Source organism: Phaenicophaeus curvirostris, chromosome 1 (genome assembly GCF_032191515.1).
Source record: "Phaenicophaeus curvirostris isolate KB17595 chromosome 1, BPBGC_Pcur_1.0, whole genome shotgun sequence".
Lineage (NCBI taxonomy): Eukaryota > Metazoa > Chordata > Aves > Cuculiformes > Cuculidae > Phaenicophaeus > Phaenicophaeus curvirostris.
In genome coordinates, this window is record NC_091392.1 from 70,511,264 (window position 1) to 70,537,879 (window position 26,616).

Consider the following 26,616-nt stretch of genomic DNA (forward strand, 5'->3'; position numbering starts at 1 on the left):
TTGCCCCAAAATGCTTTTTTGCATTTTTTTTGAAGTAGCAACTTCTTATAGCTTGCACAAGCAAATACTCTAAGTAAAATGAGAATTTATCCCATCATTTATCATATACTGCAGAATAAAATCCATAAAGATAGTCTTTTACTTGATGACTCAAGCCTACCCAACTTCTTGCACTGTTTAGCTCAGGCCATTTACTCAGGTAATTTACAGTGGAATAGGTTGTGTTCAGAGAACAGAATTTAGTTTATGACCAAAAAGGCCAGCAATTGTCTGGGCTAGAAATTACCTTCAATGGTAGGAGAAGTTACTTCTTAAAAAAAAAAAAAAAAAGACAAAATGAAAGCATTTATACTCAACTACCATCAGGAAGTGACTGTTTTGATAACTGTGATTGATGTCCCTATAGCAACAGGAATACCTGAAAAGGCATCAGAAAAGGCATCAGCCATAAAACAGTGCCACTTTCTGTGGTGCAGGCAATTAGGAGTTTTAGCTTTTATAGCTTAACCCTCCCTCCAAGAGGAAACAGCAGCATTGAAGGTCAGTTTTTTGAATGAAAATCATACTAATATGCTGAAAACGCTAAGGTAAACAAGACTGCAAACACTCCAACTCATTTTCAGCAGCTTATATTAAACTGTAAGTGGGTAGTTTATCACATATCAATTCATTTCCTTATGTTGACACATTTCTTGTGTTATGATACTGTACTTTAACCTTGGGGAAAAAAAACCCAACCAACCAATCAAAAAAAACAACGAAAAAAACCCAAAACCTAAACATAACAAACAAAAAACCAAACAAGCAAACAGAAACAAACAAAAAACAACAACAACAACAAAAACAAACAAAAAACAACCCCAAACCAAAGCGAAACCAGCAACACACGCCATCAACAACAACGAAAGCAACCGGGGTAGTAGCGGCTCTCGGGGCGGGGGCGGGGCGGGGCCGGAGGCGCGCGGCGCCGGCGGAGGAGGTTTGGCCGCTCCTGCGCGCCGTAGCGGCTCCCGGCGGGGCCGGAGGAGCGGGGCTTGGCCGCCCTGGGGTTCTTTTTCAGCTCTCGCCGTCGTCGCTGGCATGGAAACGGCAGCCCCTCCCGTCGTTCCGCGGAGTCGGTTCGCGGTGGTGGGCGGAGGGATCGCGGGGGTCACCTGCGCCGAGAAGGTGAGGAGGAGGAGGAGGGGGGCCTGGGCCGCGGCGGGTCGGGGAGCGGGGGGGGCGGTCCTGGCACCGCCTGAACGGGGCCGGAGGAGGCCGCGAAGTTGGTGTGAGGGCCGGGGCACCACTGCCATGAGGAGGGGCTGGAAGAGATGGGGTGGTTCAGCCTGGAGAAGAGAAGGGTCCCGGGAGACCTTATAGCGACCTTCCAGTACCTGAAAGGGGCTCCAGAAAAGCTGGGGAGGGACTTTTTAAAAGGGCATGGAGTGACAGGACCAGGGGGAATGGCTTTAAATTGGAACGGGGAAGACTTAGAGTGGACGTTAGGAAGAAATTCTTCACGATGAGGGTGGTGAGGTTGCCCAGGGAAGCTGTGGATGCCCCATCCCTGGAAGCGTTCAAGGCCAGGTTGGATGGGGCCTTGGGCAGCCTGGTCTGCTTGGAGGCGTCCCTGCCCATGGCAGGGGGGTCGGAACTGGATGGGTTTTAATGTCTCTTCAAACCCAAGCCGTTCTGTGATTGTGTGGCAGCCGGCAGGGCCGGAGCTCGGTCTCTGGGCTCCCGCGGGGGTCTCAGCGGTCCCGTGGCGGTGGCAGCGTGCGGGGCCTCGGTGGCCGCAGCATGGGTGGCTCCGGCTGCTCCGGCCGCTCAGGTGTTGGTGAACGCTCCAAAACACAAATGCTTTCAGGGTCAACGTCGGAACTTATGTAAAACCGATTCATTAGATTTGTGCATTAATTGCTTAAGTATTCTAATTTATGCACTAATTATAAGTAATTATGCATAAAAAATCTGATGAGGGCATGTGACCACGTCATACACAGAAGATTAAACTTTGTGACCTGACAAATGTGACATTCTGTGTGCTGCATCAGGAGGTCAGAAACTTGAAGAAGCACTGCATGCATTATTGCTCTTGAGGACATATTTGTGTTTGAATTAATTAAAATTTTAGGTCGCCACGTTCTGTTCATTTCAGCCATTATCCTTCCATAATCTTGCAGTAGTGTTTATCCAATGGGATTCGACAAGATTAGAGTCATGTAGTAACACCTAGTGCTTTTCACCGATAATTTTATTGTCTTAAAGTCAAAAATGTGTCGATGACTGTATTCACTCATCATGATTTCTGTTTCTTTGCAAGCTGGCCACGGAATTTCCATCCGAAGATGTTTTGTTGATAACAGCTTCTCCAGTTATAAAAGCTGTAACGAATTTCAAACAGGTAAGGGAGACTTAATTTTTCTTATGGTAAGACCTCTTCATCAGTTTGTATATGTACAGATAATTTAGAACGTAATTCTGAAAATGCTTATGACTTTGAACTTGTTTTCACATTAGTGGGCCTGTAGTGGCGTTAGTAGGGACTAATGAGATATTTTACAGTGATTCATAATTATTAGTAATTGGTTAATATATTCCCAACGTTTGAGCGAAGATAAAACTGGGTGCTTATGTGGTTGAAGTGTTTTCTAAGTTACTGAATCTTTATTTCACTGCTTTGTTAATGGCTGTGCTCCATTTTAAGCACTGAAGTGGTATCTTTGGAATAAATTACTGGAGGAACTTAGTCTTGCTAGTAGTTCTCATATATAGTAGCATGTTTGAAGTTTGGGCAGCAACAGACTTCTGACAAGTCACAAAAAAAGGGATAGCCTTCTGTGAAGTTGTCTTCAGCTTCTACATCTCCAGCAGCTGGTGATTCCATGACATCTTTCCTGCTGGTTTGAAAAAGGAAATACAATCCATGTGTGAATTTAGATTTCTGGCTAATAGGTTCATTAAGCTAGTTTTGCAGAGGTACTCAGATCTTGGAAAGCACCACTCTTTTTCCCACTTTGAGGGAACTTTAAATTCTACTGTAGGGCATGGAAACACTTGGATTTCACAGAACTGAAGATGCAAAGCTGTCAGTCAGTAAGAAATTAGGTTTTACCTCTCAAGGAAAGTGAAGACATCCAGAGCTGGTCTTCCACCTGGCATTTATATTCATGACTGTCTTTCTAAAACGTGGTATCTAATAGGTGAGGCGTATGTCATAACAAGTGAAGAAAGACCACTCTGCTGTTTATCTGACAGCGCAGTTTAACATAATTCTTCTGGAGTGTGAATGCCTGATGCAAATCACTACAGGAGATGCGGGAGGAATAAAGCATAGAGAGATTTGAACAGCAGCTTTGCATTTAGTGGCTGTAAGTGGTATCAGAATCTCCTCCCTTTTGCACTATGTTTTTTGTCCACAGTTAATGGGATGCTCAGAACATAGCTGAGAGACTGAGCTCCCTGTGTGACACTAGTAGAGTAATACCCTACTAAACAATATCTTCTGACTTTTAGGGTGCTGACGGGTAATCAGTATCCAGGAAAGGCACTTAGACATTGCAGAGATGTAAGCTTGTAATCACATCAGCAGAAGTTTCAGTATCTGAGGAGTAACGGAAGAGCTAAATAGTATTTAAAGTTTTGGACGTATCTTAATTTCTTTCTGAATTGCAAGCATGGTGTGGCTTCTGGTTCCTCGTTGTGTTCCAGACTTTTTGAATATTCTATAAAGTAGAAGGCCTGGATATTCTGATGCAGCTGCCTCCCTTCTGGAAGAAACCCCAAATAAACATAACTTACTTGAATATTTTCCAAGTTCTGGTTTGCCCCAGCCCCAATCTCTGAAATATCAGATGGTGACCATGGATGAGACACTAACTGAGTAAATACTTTGAGATGATCTTGAATGTGTTTTACTTAAACACTTGTCTTGCATGTCCTGCTTACTAGCTGAACCACAATAAGCGCTTTTTCTGACATAAGGACCAACTACCTGCATCAAGACAATTTTGAATCATTAGGTTTTTGAAGAAATTCTAACACCAGATTTTTTTTTATAAATAGAATAAAAATACTTATTCCAGGCAAAAATGTATTCCCATAATTCTCTAAGCTATTTTGACCAAAAATACTTATTCCCAAAGTACTGAGGAGAGAAAGATGCTTGCGTGGGGGAACATCATTGAGTTATTTCATCAAAGTTACAACAAATAAAAAACCAGAGTCTTAACACTGCATCAGGTAAGTTAAAAAGTAGTGTCCCCAACTCTAATAATACAAGCTACACGTGGAATAAAACATATAGCAGTTAGAGCAGCCATCAGGGTTCTCCATTTTTGCTTAAACTCTAGTTTTAGAATTAAAATTCTCTGTGCTACTGTAACTCTTTACCAGGTGTAGGCATGAAAAGATTCTGTATATAAAAATGATCTTTTAGCATTAACATGTTTTATGACAGTATGGGCTTTATGGTTGTGACTACTTTACTGGAAGTAAACATTAAGTATTTTGTTACAAGCTTTAGAAAAAGGGGTGAATAAATTATTCATATTTTTAAATACCTCTTCTTCCTACAGGTCTCCAAAACACTTGAGGAATTTGATGTAGAAGAACAACCTAATTCCGTATTAGAAAAACGATATCCCAATATTAAAGTGATACAGTCTGGAGTAAAACAACTGAAAAGTGATGAACATGTAAGCTAATGTTTTCTTTTCTTTTTTTACATGGTTTTTCAAGTTATTTTTAAAAATAAGAAAATAGGTCTGGAGCATGAAATTCTGTTGAAGAACATTCTAGTTATTGAAGTGTAAAGTAAACTACAAGAAAGTACTTCCTAATTTTAATTTCACTTATAACTTACAATGTTGTTCAAGTAGAAATACATGCAGGGGACACAGTTGTTCATCACAAATTAGTTGTTAATTAAGAAACTGTCTTAAAAGTGTTTTGACACCTTAGAGATACTGTGTTGAACAACCGTTTGGAATGGCAGGGACACCAGTCAATTAAACCAGTACTGTGTATCAATATAGGTGTCAAAATTCCTGTAACTCTCGATTGGAAATTTCTCTGTTGATTTACTGCTTGTTGCTACAGAGATGAAAATATTGACAAGTTTATGATTACGAAAAAGTAATTCTTGAAAGAACCAACATTTCCACCTTTTCTTCTTTCTTTTTAGCAGGAAATACGTTGCAAGCATGAGCAGTGAGCAACACAGAGAGATCCTTGTTAGTATCTGTGTTGACGTTTTTTTTCAGTTCAGCATTTATCAGAAACTCTCATGCAGATCCCAAACTGGGTTTGCATATTTTAAGTCAGAGAGAGATTATTCCAGTTAGATAATAATTCTGCTAATATTTGGAATCAAATTATATTCTTGTATCATTATTATAATGTTGGTTTAGCTTAGGTATGTCTCCGTGAACATGAATATATCATGTATGTGGATTTGAAGGGTCTTTTGTGTCTGTTTCCCAAAAAACTCCCTGTACAAAGCCATTGTAAACCATTTAGCTTATAGTTTGGAAAACAACAGCAGCGAAGGTCATAAAATGTTAAAGTATTGCTTGTTGCAGAACAAGGTGGCTTGTTTACCGCCTGTTCTTTTTCTTTAGCAAAGAGCAGACTTTGCGGTCTTTCTAAACTGTATTCTAGCCTGTGTCTATTTAAGTTACCACAGGTCTACTGTTGAAATGTTCTGAATGAGATTTGTAATTGCTAGTAGTGCAGAGGCAGGGCTATGACTGTTGCTGGGGTGTGGACACATAGGAAACAGATTGTTTTAGCACAGCTAGTGAGTACAGAGTGCCACCAAGTGGTAAACTATATTTAATTTTTCTTTGAGTGCACTGTGTGCACTTCTGATTTTATCCATCATGTAATGTCTAAAATTCAGGCTTGTAAGTCTCTGGTGAGTGCATGACACACAATCAATGAGGTTATGAAGGCTTGCTCTTTAAGGAGCCAGTTACAGCATCCGATATCTGCAAAATACCATGACAGCAAGGAAAAAAAAAAGCTGATATTCTCTTAGATGTCTTTTTTTTTTTTTTTCTTACTGTTTAACAGAAAATTTTCACTGAAGATGGGAAAGAATATATGTATGAAAAACTTTGCCTCTGTGCTGGAGCAAAACCAAAATTAATTGTTGAAGGAAACCGTTATGTGTTAGGAATCAGGGATACCGACAGTGCAAAGGTAAGTGTGGCTTGGATTTGTAAGTGTGTGATGTGTTCCTGCTTCTCATACAAAGTAGTAAAAATTATTGCAGTGTGAAATGGAGAAACCACAGATGATGTTTGTTATTCCATATCCTTAAATAGGAATACTTTCAGTAGCAGGTAAGTAGCCTGAAAATACCATTTAAGAAATTAATTAGTCACTAAATTGATTAAGTTTATAGATAGCTCATAGACAACATTTTTGACAACATTTCTGACATCTTAATCTAGAATATATGATATTCCTTTACCCTCCAGACAGGAGCCAATCTGAAAATATAAACGGGAAGTAGGCACCAGTAGAAACTTCTCTGGGAAGGTATATCTGGTGCTTGATACAAAAGGTTACTTCTTACAGCAAAAGGCTAGGGAAGGACGCTTTTGTGGGGTTTTTTTTCTAGTTCTACTGTAGCCTCTTCATTGTACAGAAAAGAGTTACATTTATAGTCACTGTTGAGGGAAAGTTCTCACATCTGGACTCACTTAAGACTACAACTTCAGCCTGGAAGTAGACATGGAGATTTGACTACTGTATAACTTTTTAGAATTAGAGAAGGCAGGGTGAAAGCAAACGCTGCTTCTCCATAATATAAGAACTGTAATTTATAAGATGATGTTTAATGTTGACAATAAAAAAGGAGTTACTCTTTCGGGCAAACTGAAGTGAAATTATGACATTGTTGGCGGTTTTGAATGTTAAAACTATCAGAGTTAAAAAAAAATCATAAAAAAAAAAAGATGGCCCTTGATAAATTTCTGTTGCCTAAATTGAAGAAAAAGATGCTACCTGAGTGGCACCAGTGTTGTCTAGAACTTGTGAGGGCGTTTGAGCATAGTACTGTGATGTGCTTGTCATCTTCTGATGGTCTTCCTTGTGCATCTGCTGTTGGCCACTGTGGGAAATAGTAGACTGGGATATTACTTGTCAAAACTGATGTTGAACTTCTACTGAGTCTGAAAATACTTTTTTCTGGTTTGTTTGGTTTTTTTTCTGATGGTGACTAGTTGCATTCTCTAGTCCCCTCTGATATAACTTAGTATCTTTCTCTGAAGGGATTAAAAGACTGCAGTTTTCGTGATCCTTCAGTTAGGTTCTCTGATGGAATAAGTCAGGTAAACTTGAAGCATGGATGAACGGATTTTCATGTAGTTGGAATTATTCTTGATTCTTTTGAAAGAAAATACTCGAAATGGTTATATTATGTTCTTAAAAATAGTGTCTGGGCTGTATTTTTTTTAATTTCTCTTGCCACTCAGCTGTATTTAGACGTGTTTCTTTCTGAAAGTTTGCACAAATAAAATTGGTTCTTTGCTTTACTACAAATTATTTTTTAACATTCCTGGGTTTTCATCAAGAATTTTTAAATTCCTGGGTTTCTTTGTCTTTGCCTTTTTAATGTTATGCAAATTCTGTGAAAGTTATTCAAGTTGTGATAAATCTGCTAATAAATATCACAAAGCTAATCCAAGAAGTGTCTCCTGGATTCTGTTAAGTGCTCTGTCAAATTGGCATAAATGTAATAATGTAACTTCTCCTGTCTCAATTTGACACTTGGAAGGCTGTATCAATAAATTCCTCCCTTCATGAACTTCCAGGTTTCAGTGGCTTCTGTAACAGATCTTAACATAAGAAAATACCTATCAGTAGTCTGAGAAAATCAGAATAAAAAGACTAAGAGAGTAAGAAAGTATTGAAAAGGATTTGATAGATAGTGTGCTCCTTCATACTGATCAAAATTGTAATTGACTTTTTTTCCTTTCTTAATGCAGGCTTTCCAGAAGAATTTAGCTCAATCTCAGAGAATAGTAGTGGTAGGAAATGGTGGAATTGCACTTGAATTAGTGTAAGTAAACAACTAAGTTTTAAAGATATGTGTGCAAATAAAATCTTTAACAATGTTATGTTAAATCTAGTGTGCGTGTGTCTGGGAGAAGGATGACTTATAAGACTGTAGCTCTTGGAGCACTGAGTAGTAAAAGTTACTATAATAACTTCCACAGCGTAGTGGCACCTACTGTCACATAAAATTTGGCAAGCTTCAGGAGGAGCTTTGACACATAGATATTAATAGTATACAGCTTTTTTTCTAATTTGGCACCAGCAAAGATTTCTGTTAAGACTATTAAGAGCAATATTTAAGTCATAAAATTTGTCTGACTTCTGGAGGCAAAAGATCTGACAGAAATAGAGAGGCAGCTTATCTTCTGCCCAGCCTAACTTAGGGTGGTGGAGCTTTTGAAGTTGGTGACTTGCCCTTTGCCACAGGTAGAATATTGAACCATGTGGTCCTGCAGTCAGCTAGATTACAGAAACATCTGTGTTGTACTATTATACAGTCATGTTTTGTGTTGCACAGAATCACTTTTTCACTTTCCCTAGATTGTCCTCTGCACGTCTCTTACCAGTTCATGTTCCAGGTAGTACAAACAAGATCCAAATACCTGTCCTTAGTAGCACAGTCTGGCAAAAAGGCACATTTTTTTCATTGTCGGAAACAGGAATTAATGATTATTATCTTGGTAATAATTATCATAATGATCATCTTGTTATTATTTAATGTTATCATTGTTATTTTTAATAATCATTTTATCTGCCTCCCCTCACCCTCTGCCCCAGTTCAGGTGAGGTTGTGCTGGTAAGAAAGTGTGACTTATCAACTTAGAAGAGATTTTCTTTTCAGTTGTTCCTTCTGTAAATGTTTAGAAGCAGTAGTGGATTTGATAGGCTTAAAAGTTTTGGATCCTTTATTTCTAGCTTCAGGCATGCTTCTAGTTCTGTTGTTAAGAGTCAGATCCCTTTTGGGTAGTCTGTTACTCTATCCACTGTTTGAATGTCCACAGGTATGAAATTCAAGGCTGCGAAGTAATCTGGGCTATCAAAGACAAAGCCATTGGGAACACGTTTTTTGATGCAGGAGCAGCTGAATTTCTTATTCAAAAGCTAGCTGGTGAAAACCAAGAGACTCCAATTCAATGTAAGAGAACCAAGTATACAACGGAAGGTATGGTGGTTTAGTCTCCTAACACCGCAGCAGCATCGTTCATTATTAAAGATAGTCTTAAGATCAGTTAATTTAGCAGGCCATAAATAAGGTTTATTGTTATCATTAATAGCATTTCCTTCTTTAAAAATGCAAAAGTAGAAAACTGATACAAAAACCCCTCCAGAATTTATGTAGACATGTAACAGTATTTAATAGTTACTAAAAACTGTAAAAAAAAAAAGTGCTTATCTGTATAGCTGCACCAAGTTCACATTTTATTTTCTGCATTCCATCTGCTGAAGAACCTGTTCTATTTTCTGTAATATTTTAATGTTTGTTCTGAGTTATGTCAGCATTATGTAGGAAGGGGCTCTCCCCTAATAAGATATTGGAGGACCCAGTGAAACCTCACAGAACATTATTACAGATGCAGTGAAACTGCAGCCTGAATCACACCAGTTAACTAAAACTGCATGAACAAACATTACACAAACATATATATGACAAAAATGTTAACAAAAAGAAGAGCATGGTTCTAGACTTCTGGCTAGAAGAATAAGTTGTAGAAGAGTCAGCCTGAACGTCACAAAGTGGCACCCAAGGTTCTTCAAATGTATCATGGTATGTTAAGAATTTGCACTTGCGCAAAGGAGGGGATGATGCATGTTTGCTAGCAGATGAATATAGAGTTAAATACTAGCATTGATACTAAGCAATTAAGTCTACCATGGGTCTCCAGAACTTTTAGAGCTGTTGGGGGTTTGTTTCCATGCAGGCACCTAACAGTGGCATGGTGGTTATGGAGATGAGCGAAGTAATGAAATGCATAAAGTTGAAAGGTGTTACAAATGGTTTGGAGCCTGATTTTGTCCACAAATTAATGCATTTTGGGATGTTGCACATATTTGTCTTCCCTTCTGACAACCAGACCATATTTCTCTTAACTGAGAATCCTCATTCTGAATTCTGCAGACAATGAAGTGTGCACGCTAAATCTGATATTCTCCATCTCTTTCCTTCAGGAAATGAGGAAAAAGAAAAATCTACAGCAGCATCTGACAAACTGGGGAGTGCTTTAGGCCCCGATTGGCACGAGGGCTTACATCTTAAAGGGACTAAAGAGGTATAGTCATAATCTCATTTACAGATTTGTTTAACTTGCTTCAAGTGGGTAAGGGAGACAGAACATGAAATGTCACATTCAGGATTATTAGAAAAATAAAAACTGATTGCCCTGTTCTGTCAGAATTGAGCAGGAATATATGTGAATCCAAATAAAGTAATTTTCTGCGTGAAGAACAAGGTGGCTGATCAGATCCACAGACATAGTTTTAGGAATTTGTTCTTTATATTGAAACATAAATCGTGGTTTGCTTATTTCTGTAGGACTGGTGTCAATCCTAGCTTTACCCAGAAGCAGTGGTACCTCTGTTGTTCTAATTTTAGCTGCCATAAGTTTTCTTGCATGAAAAACGAGACAGTAGGTTTTGTGCAGAGGTACAGGGAATGTCAGTCTCCTGTCACAGCAGATAGTGAAACATGAAATTGGTAGTGGACATGAACATTTCATTCATGTTCAAAATAAAGTAAAAATCCTCACATATCATTGCTCTGTTTCAGGTTTTTATTTATTAATTTCTTAGCTGTTAGGTGTTTGCATCTGCTATGCTCATTTGGAGAAAATCAAAAGAGGCTTTTAAAAGGTGATCAGTCCTAGATTCTACAGGAATGGCTTTACAGTACCAGCTAAAGGATGTTTAGGATAGTCAGCAGATTAATTGCTGGTGTTTTGGCTGTTGGAGGCTGTGGAAATACATTCGTGTAGCGGAGAATAAATCTGTTCAAGGCCTGAATCCACAAAACAGGTTAGAGAGACAGGTAACTTGCCAATTTCTGTCTCAAACTCACAGTTGGAGTAAGAGGTTTAAACATGGGTTGATGGAACAGGATGTTTTATTTTTCTTTTTATGGCATTTAGAACATAAACGTTATTATCAGAATTTAATTAGTGATAGAAAACCGAAAGATTTGATCCTGAAAGGTAGAAACGATGGATTTACTTGTTTTCTGTTCTGTTAAGTTCTGAATTCCCTTCCTGCAATGTATGGGGAACTTGAATATGTTCTCTGGCATGCCAGAAAAATATGAATTGTCATGATATTTCAAAGAATATCAGGTGTCTCCTGAAAAAGCAGGTAAATTGCCATTTGCTGTGGTTAGATCTGTGTCCAAAAAAAAAAAAGAACAAGTGTGGCAACTCTGGTAACGTATCATTCTTCGTTTGGTTTTTTTTTTCAGTTCAGTTTTTAGTTTCCCTTCTAACACTCCCAGTTTAGTAACGTATCAGTTCAGGTGGAGGTATATTTGCCATTAAAAAGGTTGTTATTGCTAATCATTATGTTTATAATTCTGTCAATCTTTCTTTAGTTTTCTCATAAAGTACATATTGAAATACTCTGTGAAGTAAAGAAAATATACTTACAGCAAGAATTTATACAACTGCAACGGACTTCTTTGACTTTTCCTAAGGAAGAGAAAAATGTAGAACCAGATGAGGGTAGGTGTCAGTGCTGATTAGAAATAAGTGTTGAAGATAAAGCAGTGCTGAAGCGTGTTTGATCTTGCTTGCTATTTTAGAGCAAATACAGATTTTGAAAACAAATCCTTTATAAATTAAACAGAGCTTTAACTATTTGTCATAGTTGAGAATTTGATTTATGGGCTGCAATTAAATTGCAAAATGTTATGCGTTGCACTCTTTCTACAAAGTCACTGAAATCCTGTATGCAGAACATTCCCTCCTTGTGATGGATCAATAAAATCACAGAATTTTCCCCTTAAAAATGAGGGCTTTGATTTAGGAAAGTTCCAGAGAAGGTTCATAGTGAGACTAGGAGCTAAGCTCCAAAATGTAATTTTTTTCATGTCCTGAATGAATGCAAGAAATGTTATAGGTAAGATTTTTATTTATTTATTTATTTACTTTTGCGGGGGTTTCCTACCTAATCAATTAGGTATCTCAAAAGATTTTTTTCTTCTTTTTAAATCGTCTTGTAGTAAGACGTTATTAATAAAGTAACTTCTGTTGGTTACACTCTCAGGGCAAAATTTTCCCCTTTTTCAGTGCTATGGCCTGCTTATGTGGAATTAACTAATGGAAAAATTTATGGATGCGATTTCATTGTCAGTGCAACTGGAGTTGTGCCAAATGTTAAACCATTTCTTGATGGTAATAATGTAAGTATACCCATTTCTTTTGAAGTTTAAGCTTTTTTCTTTTAAGTAAGGTTTTTCAGCTGGTTTATGCTTCTGACATGAAGCATTGATTGCTAAAGATTTTGGATGTTTCAAAATTGTTGATACTAGAAATACCTATAGTGTTCTTGGCATATTGTATGGCTACTTGTTGCATGTACCGATATTTGCAGTGTTATTTTCTGGCCTTGGCAAAAATACAAGACTTGTCCCTGTAAGACACAGTATGATTTGAAATTTGGCAAGCTCTGTTACTTCCCTGCTCAGGTATCAGTAATATATTTTAAAAACTTATGCTGTGTTCTAGAAACAATGATTGATGCTTTTTATGTTACCATGGAGGTTGTGCTACTGTAGATAGTCAAATATTAAATAATTCAGTATGCGATGCTATTTTTTTATTACACTGATAGATGTATCTTAAAGGATATGTGAAAGTCGCTTGTTAAGTACAACACTGATCTCCTGTTGAGAAAAGAATGCAGAGATTGCTAGGAATTCTGCTTTTGTAGGCTAATTTTGTCGTTGATTATTTGAAAGGTTCTGGGTTTGATAAGATTTAGGAACCTCCCTTGGCGGAGCTTGAGGCCACTCCCCTTTGTCCGTCTCCTGTCACCTGGGAGAAGAGGCCAGCTCCCTCGTCTCTACAACTTCCTTTCAGGTAGCTGTAGAGAGCAGTGAGGTCTCCCCTCAGCCTCCTCTTCTCCAGGCTAAACAACCCCAGCTCCCTCAGCCACTCCTCGTAAGACTTGTTCTCCAGCCCCTTCACCAGCTTCGTTACTCCTCTCTGGACACGCTCCAGATACTCAACATTCTTCTTGCAGCGAGGGGCCCAGAACTGAACGTAATATTCAAGATGCGGTCTCACCAGTGCCGATATCTTCAAATGTTTTGATTTAAGCAGAATGGTGAATTTACTGAATTATTTTTAGGAGCCTGCCATTAAAAAGTAGCAAGTGAGATGATTGCTTCATGTGGGTGAAGTTGAATTACTTCATTGAAGTTAATTTCTCATTGCTGATCAGCGCACATACTTTAGTTTGCTATAGGTGAAGATGGAGGTCTTAAAGTAGATAAACACATGCACACATCCCTGCCAGATATATATGCAGCTGGAGATATCTGCACGGCATCGTGGGAACCTAGTCCAGTGTGGCATCAGGTAAATCAAATTGTACGATTGTGTACTCAGCAGCAGTCTAATCAACAAAGTAAATTACATGCTATTACACAGATGGGAGAAAAGAAAGCTTAATTGAAGCAGAAAATAGTGAACAAGTAGATAATTGTGAGCGTGTTGATGACAGATAATTTTATCTATGTGGCTGAAAGCCAAGTTGTTCAGCCTTTCCAAATATAATGAAAACACGTAGTATACATTGAGAACACTGAGTGTTTTTCACTGCAGTGACATGTAGCTGGGTTTTCAAACCTTTATATTTACGTTTTTTTAGATGAGGCTGTGGACTCAAGCTAGGCAGATGGGATGGTATGCAGCAAAATGCATGGCAGCAGATACCTTAGGAGAATCGATTGATATGGATTTCAGCTTTGAACTATTTGCTCACGTTACAAAATTTTTCAACTACAAGGTAAAGTAAATACTGTCTTAATCGTCTTTAATCGCTGAGTAAAACATATTGCTTGCTTATATTCTTTATATAATATGGACAAAAGTTTTCTCTATAATAATTAATCTAAAGTTTAGATTTTCTCCAGTCATACTAACTTTGCTGAGACTGAAAAGGGCAAAGATATTTACAGATACTTACCACTTAAAATTGGTAATATGACAAATTTTGCATCTGTGTGTATATTCCATTTAATGAAGCTTCTGTTCATGGATCAATTCAACATCATTCAGCATGGTAACTAGTTCATAATTGGGTTTTATGTATGATATTTCAAAGTAAAGATTTTTAATTCTGTTGTGGGTTTGAAAGCCAATGAAGGAGGGTGGTTCCCTAAGGACAAACATTTCCCTGTTCACATCAGTCTTCTGAAGCTTAGAACTGTTACAGCAAAAGCCACTGCAATGATCTTATGAGTGCTTTGTCTTTTTCCTTTTGTTAGGTTGTGGTTTTGGGAAAATACAATGCTCAAGGCTTGGGTTTAGACCATGAACTGATGCTGAGATGTACCAAGGGACAGGAGTATGTTAAAGTGGTGATGCAGAATGGCCGAATGATGGGAGCTGTGCTGATTGGTGAAACGGACTTGGAAGAAACCTTTGAAAACTTAATTTTAAATCAAATGGATCTTTCGGCCTATGGTGAAGATCTTCTGAATCCAGATATTGATATAGAAGATTATTTTGATTGAACAAAAACCCATTTCCATTTTCTCTAAAATTTTGACACTGAGTAATAAGTCTTATAAAAACTGCTTCCTTGGGATTACCAGACATGAGGGATAAATGCAATGCCTTATTAAGGTTTTGTGCTGGTGGTGTCAAAATACTGACCAGCCAATTAATTTAATAGGTGTAGCAAGGCAGCAACAAAATCAAGTGGATTGGTGTTGGCAAAGAGTTTGCATCTAGATTAGATGAGCATATGAGAACAGGGCTGTAACAGTCTTAAAACATGGGCTTCAGCATGCTGTTAAGATAGCACTCCACTCACTCAAATGTGAAGTAGCCTTCACTTTTAAATAGTAATGTTAAATCCCGTACCTGCCCCACAGCCCCCTTCTTCCCCAAATCATGCATAATTCACCTACCGTGGTTACTAAAGCCCGGTTTCCCCATGGCTTATTGCCACACGTTTCTCATCCTTGTGAGCTGGGATGCCTTGATGGGTGCTGCCTTACCTGCTAAAGCCGCCTCTGGACTCGGGCAGTGTGAGTATTGGCTATGGTGGGAAAGCCCCTGTTCCCCAAAACCACTTGTTCAGGTGAAGATCTACAAAGCAGTCATGCAGTGTGTTACCATCGCACCTGCCCCCCTACACTGCACAGACCTGTGAGCACTTGCTATGGATTGCAAGACTCCTGTTCCAGCTAACGGTACCATCTCTGCTGAGCTGGCTCAGACTGATGGAGGGTACCTTTAGGGCACAGGGTGCTCAGAGCTCTCACTGCCTGCAGTGTGGTCTACAAATAGACAGCAAGATGGATGCCTTTTCTGTTCCCTTCCCTGTATTTTTGAATTAAATGTATTTTCTACTCAGCTAAGTACAGAACACAAAAACTTTGAATAAGGAAAGACAGGATGAGATGTAAGTTGAAAGCAGCTTTTTTACTGCTTGGCACTTCAGGTGCTCCAGGTATTGTGGCTGAGCTGCCCTGGTGCATTCTGTCTGATCTTCAGCAGGATCAGCGTGCAGAGCACTCCAAGGAAAGGCTAACACTACAGCACTGGTGGATGTCACCTCTAGTAGTCTGCCTTAGCAGGAGCCTGTGAAACAGGCTGTGTGGTAGCTGCTCCATGATGCTGTACTGAATCCTGATGGGATTCTTAATAGACAACTATTACAGTTCACTTAATGGAAACGTTCATGGGGACTATGTGTCTTGGCCACTTTGTGTCCTTTTCTCACTTCCACAGGCATGCACATTGGTTCCAGGAAGGAATTTTTGTAGGTACTAAATTCCAGTTTGACTTGTGATAACTACTTATGAAATACTAAGTTGCAAATGGGAGTTTAAGTTGTTTCATTTCCAATCACAACTAGCTCCCTGGCTGTAGTTACACAAGATGTGCTTTAATAATAGTGATGTGCATGTGCAGGCTTGCTTCAATCAAGTTCCTTCTTTTTCAGTTCCTAGGCATAATTTAGTGCCTAGGTGCTAAAGCCCAACAACTTTAAGCTATTCCTTAATGTCCTCTGTGTATTCCATAGTGCTGTCTATTACCATAGGTTGATTCACACTGACTTTTGGTTTTGTTCTACAATTGCTACTCCTAGATGCTGTTTATTCAGGGCCAAACTGGGAACTAAATGCAATGTTGATAGTATATATTGAGATTTCTCTCAGAAAAATCAAATTAAATAACTGTTTAATTAAAGGAATTAATGCTACTTTTGGCAGAGGTTTCAGTTAAATAATGGGTGAAATGCTAAGCTTTAGTTACTGACAAGATTCTACCAGAAAAATAAAGATGAAGAGCATGCTCTTAAGTCGTGTTTCATTTATATTTAAGGGGGTGGTATACATCTGAATGTTGGAGGTGTCCAAAATGAAACCTACGAGAAATGAGTTTGGACTTGCACTACTGCTCATTCACTGCAGAAAAAAAAATCAAAGCTAGCATTGAACCCCCAGGGTGCCTAAGCAATGCTTGAAGGCAGCAGTGGCTGTTGGGTCTTTACAACTCTGGCAACACAACTCCTTGTTTCTGGAAACTGATGTTCAGCAAGAAGTCAACAAGCATGTATTTCTACTTCACATACAGTTAAATATTCTCCTTGCTGAAACGGGAGGCAGAAAAAGTCTGTAGCTGAAGCTTTTCTTCAGTCCCTAGAGATTGCGGAGGTAAGAGATAGTGACCTTTGTGCTATGGCTGCAGTTCAGCTACCACGATGTAGTGTCCTGCATTACAGGTTGGGTCAGGCAGGGAAAGAAAAAGACTCTGTGACACTTAATTACACAGAGCAGAAAGTGTAGGCCTGAGCAAATCAAACAGTGCTGCTGCACTTTAAATATCCAATTTCAGAGGACATTGATTAGATAACCATAAATCTATCCTGGCTCAGAGAAACAATGGAAAAAAGCTTATATTTAGCTCTCCACTGCAAAAGACCTGAAGCTTTTAACATACCCTAATACTGGCTTGTACAGGAAAACCTCAGCTGTTCTAAACTCATAAAGCACTCCTTCAGGTTTATTTTAACATAAAAAGAGAACAATCTGTCACTGGTACAACCTTCACAGGGCAGGGGTAGAGTCCTCAGCACTGGATGTTTTCAAGATGTAACTAAATAATCTCACATAGTGTATCTTTTCCCCGGAGGCTGGACCAGATGATCTTTTCAGGTCCCTTCCCACCCAGACTGTCCTGTGATTCTATGTTTTCTGAATGTGGGACACTGCAAAGTTATATGGCTTGATGCTTGTTTGAAAAAGAGGCTCACTTTCCTCTAGTCTACATACTGTATGTAATTCAAACGCAAATATTAAGATGGCAATAGTGTTACTCTCCTCACTTCTTGAATAATGTGAGAGAGGGGAAGTAATTTGTTCTAGGTTGAGATCAAAGGAGTTAATAATAAAGGCAATTTCCCAGTTACTGAGTTTAGCCAATAGTTTTACACTTCTGGAATTAAGGGGTCAATATATGTCACCTTATAGAAAAGAAGAAAGTGGAAAGGAAACCCAGGACCCCAAGGGGCAAGGAAAAGAGCACTCACTTTTATTTGCCACTTTCATGTGGTTTAAAGATTCTTTTTAATAAATAGCATACAGCATCTGTATCCTGGGAGAGAAGGGTGTCTGTATTTCCCAGATACAATGGAACTTTTACAAAGGGAACAGCTGAGATCAAGAAAAGTTGTTTGTTTTAAATATAAATTTAGGTACTTCTGAAAAGCACAGAAGTAGCAATTTTCTGTTTGAGTAACAAGCTAGAGAAATCCACTTGTAAAACCAGCAGGCATTTTAAAGGGATAAATACATAAAACATTTCATGAAATATCCCTACAAGTCAAAAGCAACTCAGTGCTGTAACAATGCTCTGTTGGAATTCTTCACTAAAGTACATGCAAGTTCTCAAATACGCTCTCAGCTCAAAGGTGCAGAGACAGCAGTGTCCACCTGGGCTGGAGCAAGCGCCCCTGGCACAGCAGAGGCTTTGCCCCAGCCCCTGCTCCAGAGGGAGGGTAGGCTGCCGCAGCACAGGCCTCCAGACATCTGCTGGCTTGCCCTGGGCCGGCAGCAGCCTGCAGAGCAACCAGGAACAGGAGGTGACAGGATCTAGATCTAAGGAAAACCTGCATCCTGTGCTGCATAGGAGAGGAAGCCTTGAGACTACGCTCACAGAAGCCTGGATGCAGACTCCCATAGGAGGGAAGGCTAGAAACCTCTTGCTTCCAGCAAAGCTAGAGTCCTCCTTTTCCAAGTGCAGTTCTGCCGTGGCAGAATAGATACAGTGCCCTGAGAAAGACAACGATGATTAACTTCACCAAGGTATGCATCGATACCAGCTGAACCCAAGCCAAGTGTTCTAAGAGCGAAGGAACATGGAAGTTACTACAAAATCCCTTCTCTGGGGACAGAGGCCCTCGCTGCCAACCTGACTTGGACACTTTGACAGGTTTGGATGCCCAGGTCTTGCTCAGTGACTGAGATTCAGAATTTTAAACATGACAGGGAAGCGAGTAAGACAGAGTAAAACCAACCTCTGGAGACCAGATTTCAGCTTGTTTAGAAATCTTGTCAGGATCCCAGGGACACTGCTCTGGAAGGCAAAGGTGCTCAAGAATTACTGCTTCATTTCTAAAACACAACCTTCTAAAACCACAAATAGTCTACTCCTCTGTGCAAAAGGTTGAGCAAGCACATCAGAAGGTCAGGATAGGCCAACAGAGAACTCAGGTAGCTCAAAGACAAAAAGGAGGCGCAGAAGGTAGAGGAGAGCCAGAACAGAGACATTGCTTGACCACACAGGGAAGGAGATAGCAATGTAAGAACTCGGGTGGAGGTGGAACTAGCAAAGATGTGAAAGGCAGTGAGCAGAGCTTCTCTAAGTATCTTAGCAGCAAAAAGGAAAGTATGGTCCCAGTGGTCAGACGGGTAGGGGAACTACTGACACAAGACATGGAAAAGATTGAGGTACTCTCATTTTTTGCCTTGTTTCCACTGGTAAGGTTTTCCCTCAGACCTCCCAGGTCCCTAAGCCTATTAACAGTCTGTGAGAGTAAAGCAGCAGAGGAAGGTAGAGTTACAGATCACTCAAGCCAGTTGGCCACACACAAATCCACAGGACTGGATGGGCTGCAGAGGGATGCCGAGAAAGCTAGGGGAGGTCAGTTCAAGACTGCTATCATTTCTGAAAGGACTTTGAGACTGTGGGAGGTTCCTGCAAGTGGAAAAAAAACAAATATCTCCCTCGTCTTCCAAAAGGAGGGTCTACAGAGTTACACGACAGTAAGCATCACCTTGGCCCCCAGAAAACTTGATGAGCAAATACTCGCAGAAGACATTTTCAGACATAAGGAGGCGATCTGGAACAGCTGACTACACCTACCAGAAGCAAAGTATACCTGACCAACCACACCGACTGAGAACTGCTTGGATGAATAAGGGAGTAGCAATGGATGCTGTATAACTTGATTTCAGGAAGGCTTTTGACCTGATCTCCTATAATTTCCTTTCAGCTAAAAGTATCAGCGAGATATGGACTGGATAAATGTACAGCAAGATAGGCAGAAAGTTGTTTAGACCACCTGATTCAAAGAGTTGGGATCTGTGAACGAAGTCCAGCTGGTGGCCATTTACTAGCAACAATGCTCATAGATCAGTACTGGGGCCAATACAACTTTGGGACTTCACTACAAAGGATGGAGTGTGCTCCAACCAGATTGCAGGTAATACTAAGGTTAGAAGAGCTTCTGGAGGGCAGGGCTGCTATTCAGAGGGACCTAGATAGGCTGGGTACGTGGGCTGACAGCAACCTCAAAGTTAAAAGCAAAAGCAAAGCCCTGTACCTGGGATGGAGTAAAACCAGGCAACAGGACAGGCTGGGGCCATGCTGGTTAGAAAGCAGCTTTGCAGAAAAGGACACAGGTTCCCAGTAGATAATCAACCAGCAGTGTGCCTCTGCACCACAGATGACAACTGCACAGCAGACTACGAGCAAGACCATAACCAGCAATTTTGAGAAAAGACTCTTCCTGGGTATTCAGCACTTGTGAGATTACAGCAAGAGTGCTTGCGTTAAGTTCTGCAGTTCCCAGTAAAAGAAACATAGCGATACGCTAGATTCAGTATAGCACCGGGCCACCAAGCTGCCTAGGTGCTCAGAGAGGAGAAGCAGTAGCTTAGAGAGGAGAAAAAGATTTCTTCCAGCTTAAAAAAGGAGAAAGCCAGAGGAGAGGTGGGGTGATTGTTGTGATCTTGCAATTGTCTTCAACTACCTAGCGTACAGCAGCAATGGGGCCAAATTTCTCAGGAAGAGCACAGTGTTATGACAAGAGGCAACAGACAAGTTGCAACACAGGAAATCATGATTACTTCTAAGAAATGTCCTTATTTCATTTTTTGGTCATGAAGGTGTTCAAACAGTGGAACAGGTCCTGAGAGGGTTGCTGAATCTCCATCCTTGGGGATGGTCAAAACTTAACTGGACACAGACTCAAGCACCTTGTTCCAACTGGACCTGCTTTGAGCAGGAGGTTGGACTAGATGATCTCTGGAAGCCCATTACAGTTTGTGTGTTACTACACATGACACTTCCAAGAGACTTAAAAAGGTAACACAGTTGTTACTTACATTTTTTAGTCATTGCGGTATCGTACGATACACAGCAGTTGTTTTGATATGAAGCATCTGTTTTTCCCTCAACTACTAGACACTGTCCAGATTTGAGGGTTTTCAAGATACTTGTTCCCCGATTGTATTTTTATTTTAAAAAATGCACAAAAATTACCATTATTAAAACACAAACTAAACTTACACACTGCATTGTCCATGGAGAAGCAACCATGTAGTCTGTGAAGCTCAGTCAAGAATTACTAACTGGTCATCTCCACCTGCCTGAAGCTTCAGCTTCTTTGCTTTTAAGTTAGAACCAGAGTTAGGCCGCTTAAGTTCCTGTGACTTCTTCCTTGCTGAATCTTGCGCAATCTTTGAAATTGCTTGAACATTGTCTCCATTTCCTTTCAGATTCGAAGACTGAGATGTTTTGTTCTGTAAGTAATAGACAATTCTATTAAAATTCTAACATCGCTTTTGTTCTTTCTCAGTGTTCCCATACTGAGGGAAGATAATGAAGTCTATTTTATATCCTGTAGATTGCATTACTTTGAAAAATATATTGACCACATAACAAATTATTAAAATAAAGTATAGTGGAAAAATATAAAATATAAATACCTTATGAACACTTTTCTTGTTTGTTATCCCTTGTATAGTGATGACGTGTGCCTCATTTTTCAATAGACCTGCTTTTGGTCCTATCTTTATGTAGGATATTGTAGCAAATGCTGTGAAGCTGAAGTCTTCCCTGCATAAATTAAATCAGTGTTAAAAGAGAAGAAAGACAGGCTAGCATGCAGGGGAAAAGCGGCTACCTTAACCCTTCTGATGCACATTCATAATAGCAGTTTGATTCTGCTTTACCTATTCAAGTCCACCTAATTTATAGCAAGACTGGCCAACACAACATAGTTCAGTTTGTGAAACTTTACAGACATGTCATTCTGTTGGAATACATGGAGGAAAATGAGGAAAAAAGATGTAATAAGTCACCTGCTCACTCTCTTAAGAGTATAAAAAGTCAGCTGCACAAACAGATGCCAAAAATTTAAGACAAAAAAAAAAGATTAAATATTTGATTTGTACATATTTTTGGAACTTCTAAAACTATATGAAAAGACAAAACACACCACACAAACAGACAGGTTACAAGAGAAGCACTGTTGTTATTTTCCACTATTCTTTTTAAAATTTCCCATTAGCCAACCCATCCTGACGATTTCACATGGGAAATCCCATTTGCTGTATTAACCATTGACTACAGAATGTATCCATTAATTCTAAACAGAAGTAACATAAGAGTAAAGAAAAAACCCTACTAGATGTTAAAAAAAAAAAAAAGAACCAGTCCTCTTACATACTTCAGATACTGTTGCAGCAGTAAATGGGCAATAATTCTCTCCAGTTCCTCTCGAGGGTGTTTCGGTGGAGTAACTTCAGCCACTCTGAATTTTGATACACCTTTCCCAGACCATGCATCGATTAATTTCAGTGGGGTGAGTTTCTCACTCATGTTTTCAGCTTGCTCAAGTATCTTGATTAGATCTCTGCAGTATCCTGTTATATCCATTTTCTCACATGCTACAAATAAAAGTGAAGTAACATTTAAAATAGCAAGTTATTTATAGTTACTTAGACAGTACCCATATGTACATTAGATGTATACATATATATGCACTTTTATATATCTATATATTTCTAGATACATTTATATAGATATATAATAGCAATGTTTGTTTGTTTTAAAACTAATATTTATCAAACAAAGCCGTAACTTTCCCTCCATCAAATTAGGATATATTTGTACTCAAACTTACCTTTCTATTAATACTTCATTATTAAAACTCTAATCCTGCAAATATTTTTGCATACATTTAATGTTACAAACCCTCAAATTATTTAAAAGAAGCAATTACAAAGCATAAAACTTGTAAGATAGCTACTGTGTTACTCTGCAGCTGGATGCTTTTTCCTTGCTCATAATATTTACTACGGAAAGATTAGAGAGCAAAGAGTAATTGAAGAATATAAGCAAGTCCTTTCTTCTCTCAAGACACTTATGGACAAAATGAGACAGAAAAAAGTATTAATTTCATTATATAAATTAGCTTCCTTGCGAATAATTACTCTGAGCACTGATATATCTATATAGTACACAATGATTATGCTTCTACTGCAATGATCAGATCACATCATAGAACTACCCAAATTGCCTCCTCTGATACTAAGAATTAGTAAGAGGAGAGAACTAAAGAACTAAAGAACTAGTGCTACTGCTAGGTTTCCTCAGACCTTGCTTACATATAAAAAGGCCCTGGGGGTAAACCAGCAGTAAAAAGGACATATTTCAACTATACTTCTTCACATATCTCCTGTAGGTCTTGGGTACGAGCCAGCTCCATACTCTTCTCAATCTCAGATCCCAGTATACATTTCAACTAAGCCCCATTTCCAACTAGAAGGCAACAAGATGTTTCTACTTGAATGATTTTGCTAAAATTTTATTAAATAGCTATAACTAACTGTATAAAGAAAAAGAGAAGTTCAAGATCTTTGTTTTGTCTACTTGAGCCTCCAAAAAATATGCAGGGAAATAAAGTCTAGTTATAAGAACAGTTTTGAATACAGAGTTGTTCCTAAGTTTTTCAAGTGCTGATCACTACGTCATCCAAATACTTTGCAAGAGATGAGGGATGAAGAGATGGTATTTTCCACATACTGCACTTCACCTAGTCCTCAAAGAAATTTAACATGGTTTTGTTTGTCTAGTTACGAGATGCCCAAGATCAACTTTTTCTCAGCACTTTCCTCAAAGCTTTCAAGCTTTATATGGGATTTCCTACATCTAAACCACAGCTCTCACTTAGTAAATGCAGCAACAGATACTTTGTGCATCTTCAGAGATTTAGGGGTATCTGGGTGGGTACCAAAGATGACAACTGAAGCAGCGTACGATCACCACCCATGAAAGCATAGTTTAAGGCAGCTACAGAGCACTGTCCGGGATGTTTGTGGGCAAAGCAGCAAAAGAACTTATGTTCCAGAACCATGTTCTAGTGAAACCATCCTCCTTTATCAGGCAGCAGATTTTGTTTCAGTTCAACTCCCAAGTTCCCTCTACATTTGACCCCTACGCCTTCCCTCTTAAGACCCCAACTTCCTTCCAAAGGAAGCGCGCACACAAGACAGACATCATTTCATTAGGGGTAAAACAGAGGAAAATCCTGGTGTGCTCAACTGTTCTGCACAGTTGTCCGGCACAGTGCTGACATAAGTAGATCTTACAAGCACGTGGCTCTGAAACCCTCAGAGATTTTACCAGGCAAGTTGTAAGACAACACGTGCAAACTATGTCTTCTCAGTACCTAAGTTTGGCGTGTAAAGAACAAGTAGCTTGCTCCTTCTCAAAATAAAACTTCTACTCCCCCAAAAATCCTGAAACAAAACCTGACACATACCAGGATCTTTTTAACACAGGTAGCCAATCTTCCCCTTGCCCCAACTTCACTTGTGGGAACAGATGAACTGCTGAGCCTGAACGATAACCAGTGTTTGGCCTCAGGCAAACACCAAAACTAGGAAGTGTCCTGCTAAACACCCTGAATCTGTCAACACTAAGCCACTGGAAACTGACGTTCTTAACAAAATTTGCAACTTGGAAACAGTCAGTATTACGTGCTCACAGTCTGTCTAAACAAGGTATTTCTTTTAGTCCACCTTCTCCATATTTTCTGTCCTTTTTTGTAGAAAAAATTCACTTACGGTTCTCTCTACAACAGTTATCACACATTCTGTTGCAGTTTGCAGAATCCCATACTTCATCAAAATGACGGGCTATGAGGACCCGGCGGCATCTGAAAGAACAGAGAGCAAAGAGGGACTGTAGATCGTAAGCGTATACATCTGTGTCATAAATCAAAGTGGCAAAAAAGATCTCTTGGCTCAGCTTACATCTCAAAATGAGCAAAAATCAGAAAACAAATACTGCAATACAGTATTGCCTGTGGTTATGCTAACAAGAGTAACTACTAGCTTTCAGTGGTATTAAACACTATTGTAGGACCAGTTTGATTAAAGCAGGAAAGTATCTGCCATTGGAGTAGAATGAAAATTTGTAAGAATACAAACTAATTGTTTGACTGAGGCCAACAACGGCTATACTGAACTCACAAGTCGTCCACAACATGAGTGTTTTCCATTAAGCATTCCACTCAGCACAGCGCGGCAGATGAAGCATTAAACACATGAGGATTCCTGCATGGCCATGAAACACTGGTAACTTACGAGTAAAAAACAATGCATTCCAGTTTTCGCTCTGAATGGGATTTGAAATCCAAACAGTGTTTGTTGATGGATATTTCATCTCAGCATAACTGCTTCCAGAACTTTACCCTGAAGCTGACAAGCAACACGCTAATATTCAGTTTTGTGAAAGAGTACATGTGCTGAGCAGCCAAACCACAAACTCCAAACTCAAAGAGCCTATTACAACAGCAGTGCTTCTATAGCACTGCAGGGGGAGGGGGGGCTGTTTTGTTGGTTTTGTGGGCGGGTTTGTTTGGTGGGTTGGTTTGGTTTTTTTTCAAATGCTCTCTAAAAAATCCAACAAAATTAACCCATTTAAAAACCAAGCAACCAAACTACACAGTAACTTACTTGTTCATATCCTGGCAGTAAGACACCATATCATACAGTTTTTCTTGCCCTACATTTTCCATCACTACCATTGAGCTGATTCTGAATATATCTCCAAAACCATAATACAATATGCAGTCAGCTTTTTGGTCATCTCTACCTGCAATGCATTAAAACAAAAAATTTAGAAGATTTTTACTTTAAGCATAGCATTTCCCAGTACAAATTCCACTCTAATCTGCATGGGATTCTGCAGCCCTTATAGAGAACACACAACTAAGAATATCAAACATAACATGCTGCTCAACAGAACACAGGATGATACAGACCAGAAATATTAAAGATATAGAATGGTCTTCTATGACTAAGAATCAGGCACACTGAAAATACTACACAATGAAGATTTTTGACTCTCTAAGAGCTAAAATAAAGTATTAGTGTCCCACATAAACTCAGTGAAATCACTGTTTTCTCCCCCTAACATCTCATGGAAAACCCTAGACAAATACATCTTGAAGTCATTCTAATTTGATTAAGAGACATTGTAAGCTTCAAATATCTTACCACAAATTATTGGTAGGAAATAAAGAGGGAATTCAGTATGATTTAACAAAATACTCCATTTAAAGCCAACTGCATCTTCAATAGCTGAACTTAAATCACCTTTTCCTTCCTGTTGCCCAGCCCTCTCCATCATGTGCTGATGGGTGCCCTCCTGCTGTTTACAAGTTCCAGAGAAGAGAAAATGCCTAAAACCCCTCAACTGTTAGAAAGTTTAACTTATAACAGAAAGAAACTACTTCACTTGGATGGGCAGTAAAGGAGAAAAAGGAAAGCTTCATAAGCGAAGTAGTATGTTCAGTGCTTAATCAACCCCTACCCCCACAGAAGAATCTCATTTAAATCAAGTCATGAAAAAGAAACAGAAAAGCTTGCTTTAATCATTCCATTTTGATAAACACTGTGAAACAACTACTTCAGCACCTATAAGGCCTTTGTCTTACCACATCAGTATTTATACTTCCTGTTACATCCAGCACTATCAAGACATAACCAGGTTCTAGCATTAGCACATGCAAACTCCCACAAACTTTGACAACTGCTGTATTTCTTAAGTC

The 26,616-nt window shown here is 39.2% G+C and overlaps 2 protein-coding genes across 5 annotated transcripts in view; one reads left to right on the forward strand and one right to left on the reverse strand.

Annotated features, from left to right (window-relative positions):
* Positions 1 to 1,008: 1,008 nt before the first annotated feature.
* PYROXD1 (pyridine nucleotide-disulphide oxidoreductase domain 1) lies at positions 1,009 to 16,554 on the forward strand. The gene is made up of 12 exons (XM_069862267.1): positions 1,009 to 1,167; positions 2,306 to 2,386; positions 4,560 to 4,679; positions 6,058 to 6,186; positions 7,980 to 8,053; positions 9,051 to 9,211; positions 10,216 to 10,316; positions 11,621 to 11,750; positions 12,318 to 12,430; positions 13,488 to 13,610; positions 13,903 to 14,040; positions 14,522 to 16,554. The coding sequence occupies exons 1-12, from the start codon at positions 1,081 to 1,083 to the stop codon at positions 14,768 to 14,770; spliced, it is 1,506 nt and encodes a 501-aa protein (XP_069718368.1). The 5' UTR covers positions 1,009 to 1,080; the 3' UTR covers positions 14,771 to 16,554.
* The window catches only part of RECQL (RecQ like helicase), a 35,895-nt gene continuing 11,908 nt past the window's right edge, over positions 2,630 to 26,616 (reverse strand). The window contains exons 11-17 of one of the 4 annotated variants that reach the window (XR_011337848.1): positions 25,520 to 25,658; positions 24,626 to 24,717; positions 22,225 to 22,444; positions 21,482 to 21,611; positions 21,063 to 21,295; positions 11,676 to 11,717; positions 2,630 to 2,879 (exon numbers count right to left, since the gene is read on the reverse strand). Coding sequence is in view for 2 of the 4 variants with exons in the window: in XM_069862242.1 (XP_069718343.1) it covers positions 21,107 to 21,295; positions 21,482 to 21,611; positions 22,225 to 22,444; positions 24,626 to 24,717; positions 25,520 to 25,658 (770 nt within the window). In the remaining 2 variants the exon portion in view is untranslated. Of the gene's footprint in view, positions 2,883 to 11,675; positions 11,718 to 20,711; positions 21,296 to 21,481; positions 21,612 to 22,224; positions 22,445 to 24,625; positions 24,718 to 25,519; positions 25,659 to 26,616 lie in introns of those variants that run through there. The other 3 variants (XR_011337847.1, XM_069862242.1, XM_069862257.1) reach the window with 3 other exon arrangements.

Bases quoted from the DNA above. Each gene is read 5' to 3' on its own strand.
- PYROXD1 (XM_069862267.1), top strand. From the start codon at position 1,081: ATGGAAACGGCAGCCCCTCCCGTCGTTCCGCGGAGTCGGTTCGCGGTG. The intron at 11,751-12,317 runs GTAGGTGTCAGT...CCCCTTTTTCAG, and splicing joins AAATGTAGAACCAGATGAGG to TGCTATGGCCTGCTTATGTG. The intron at 14,041-14,521 runs GTAAAGTAAATA...TCCTTTTGTTAG, and splicing joins CAAAATTTTTCAACTACAAG to GTTGTGGTTTTGGGAAAATA.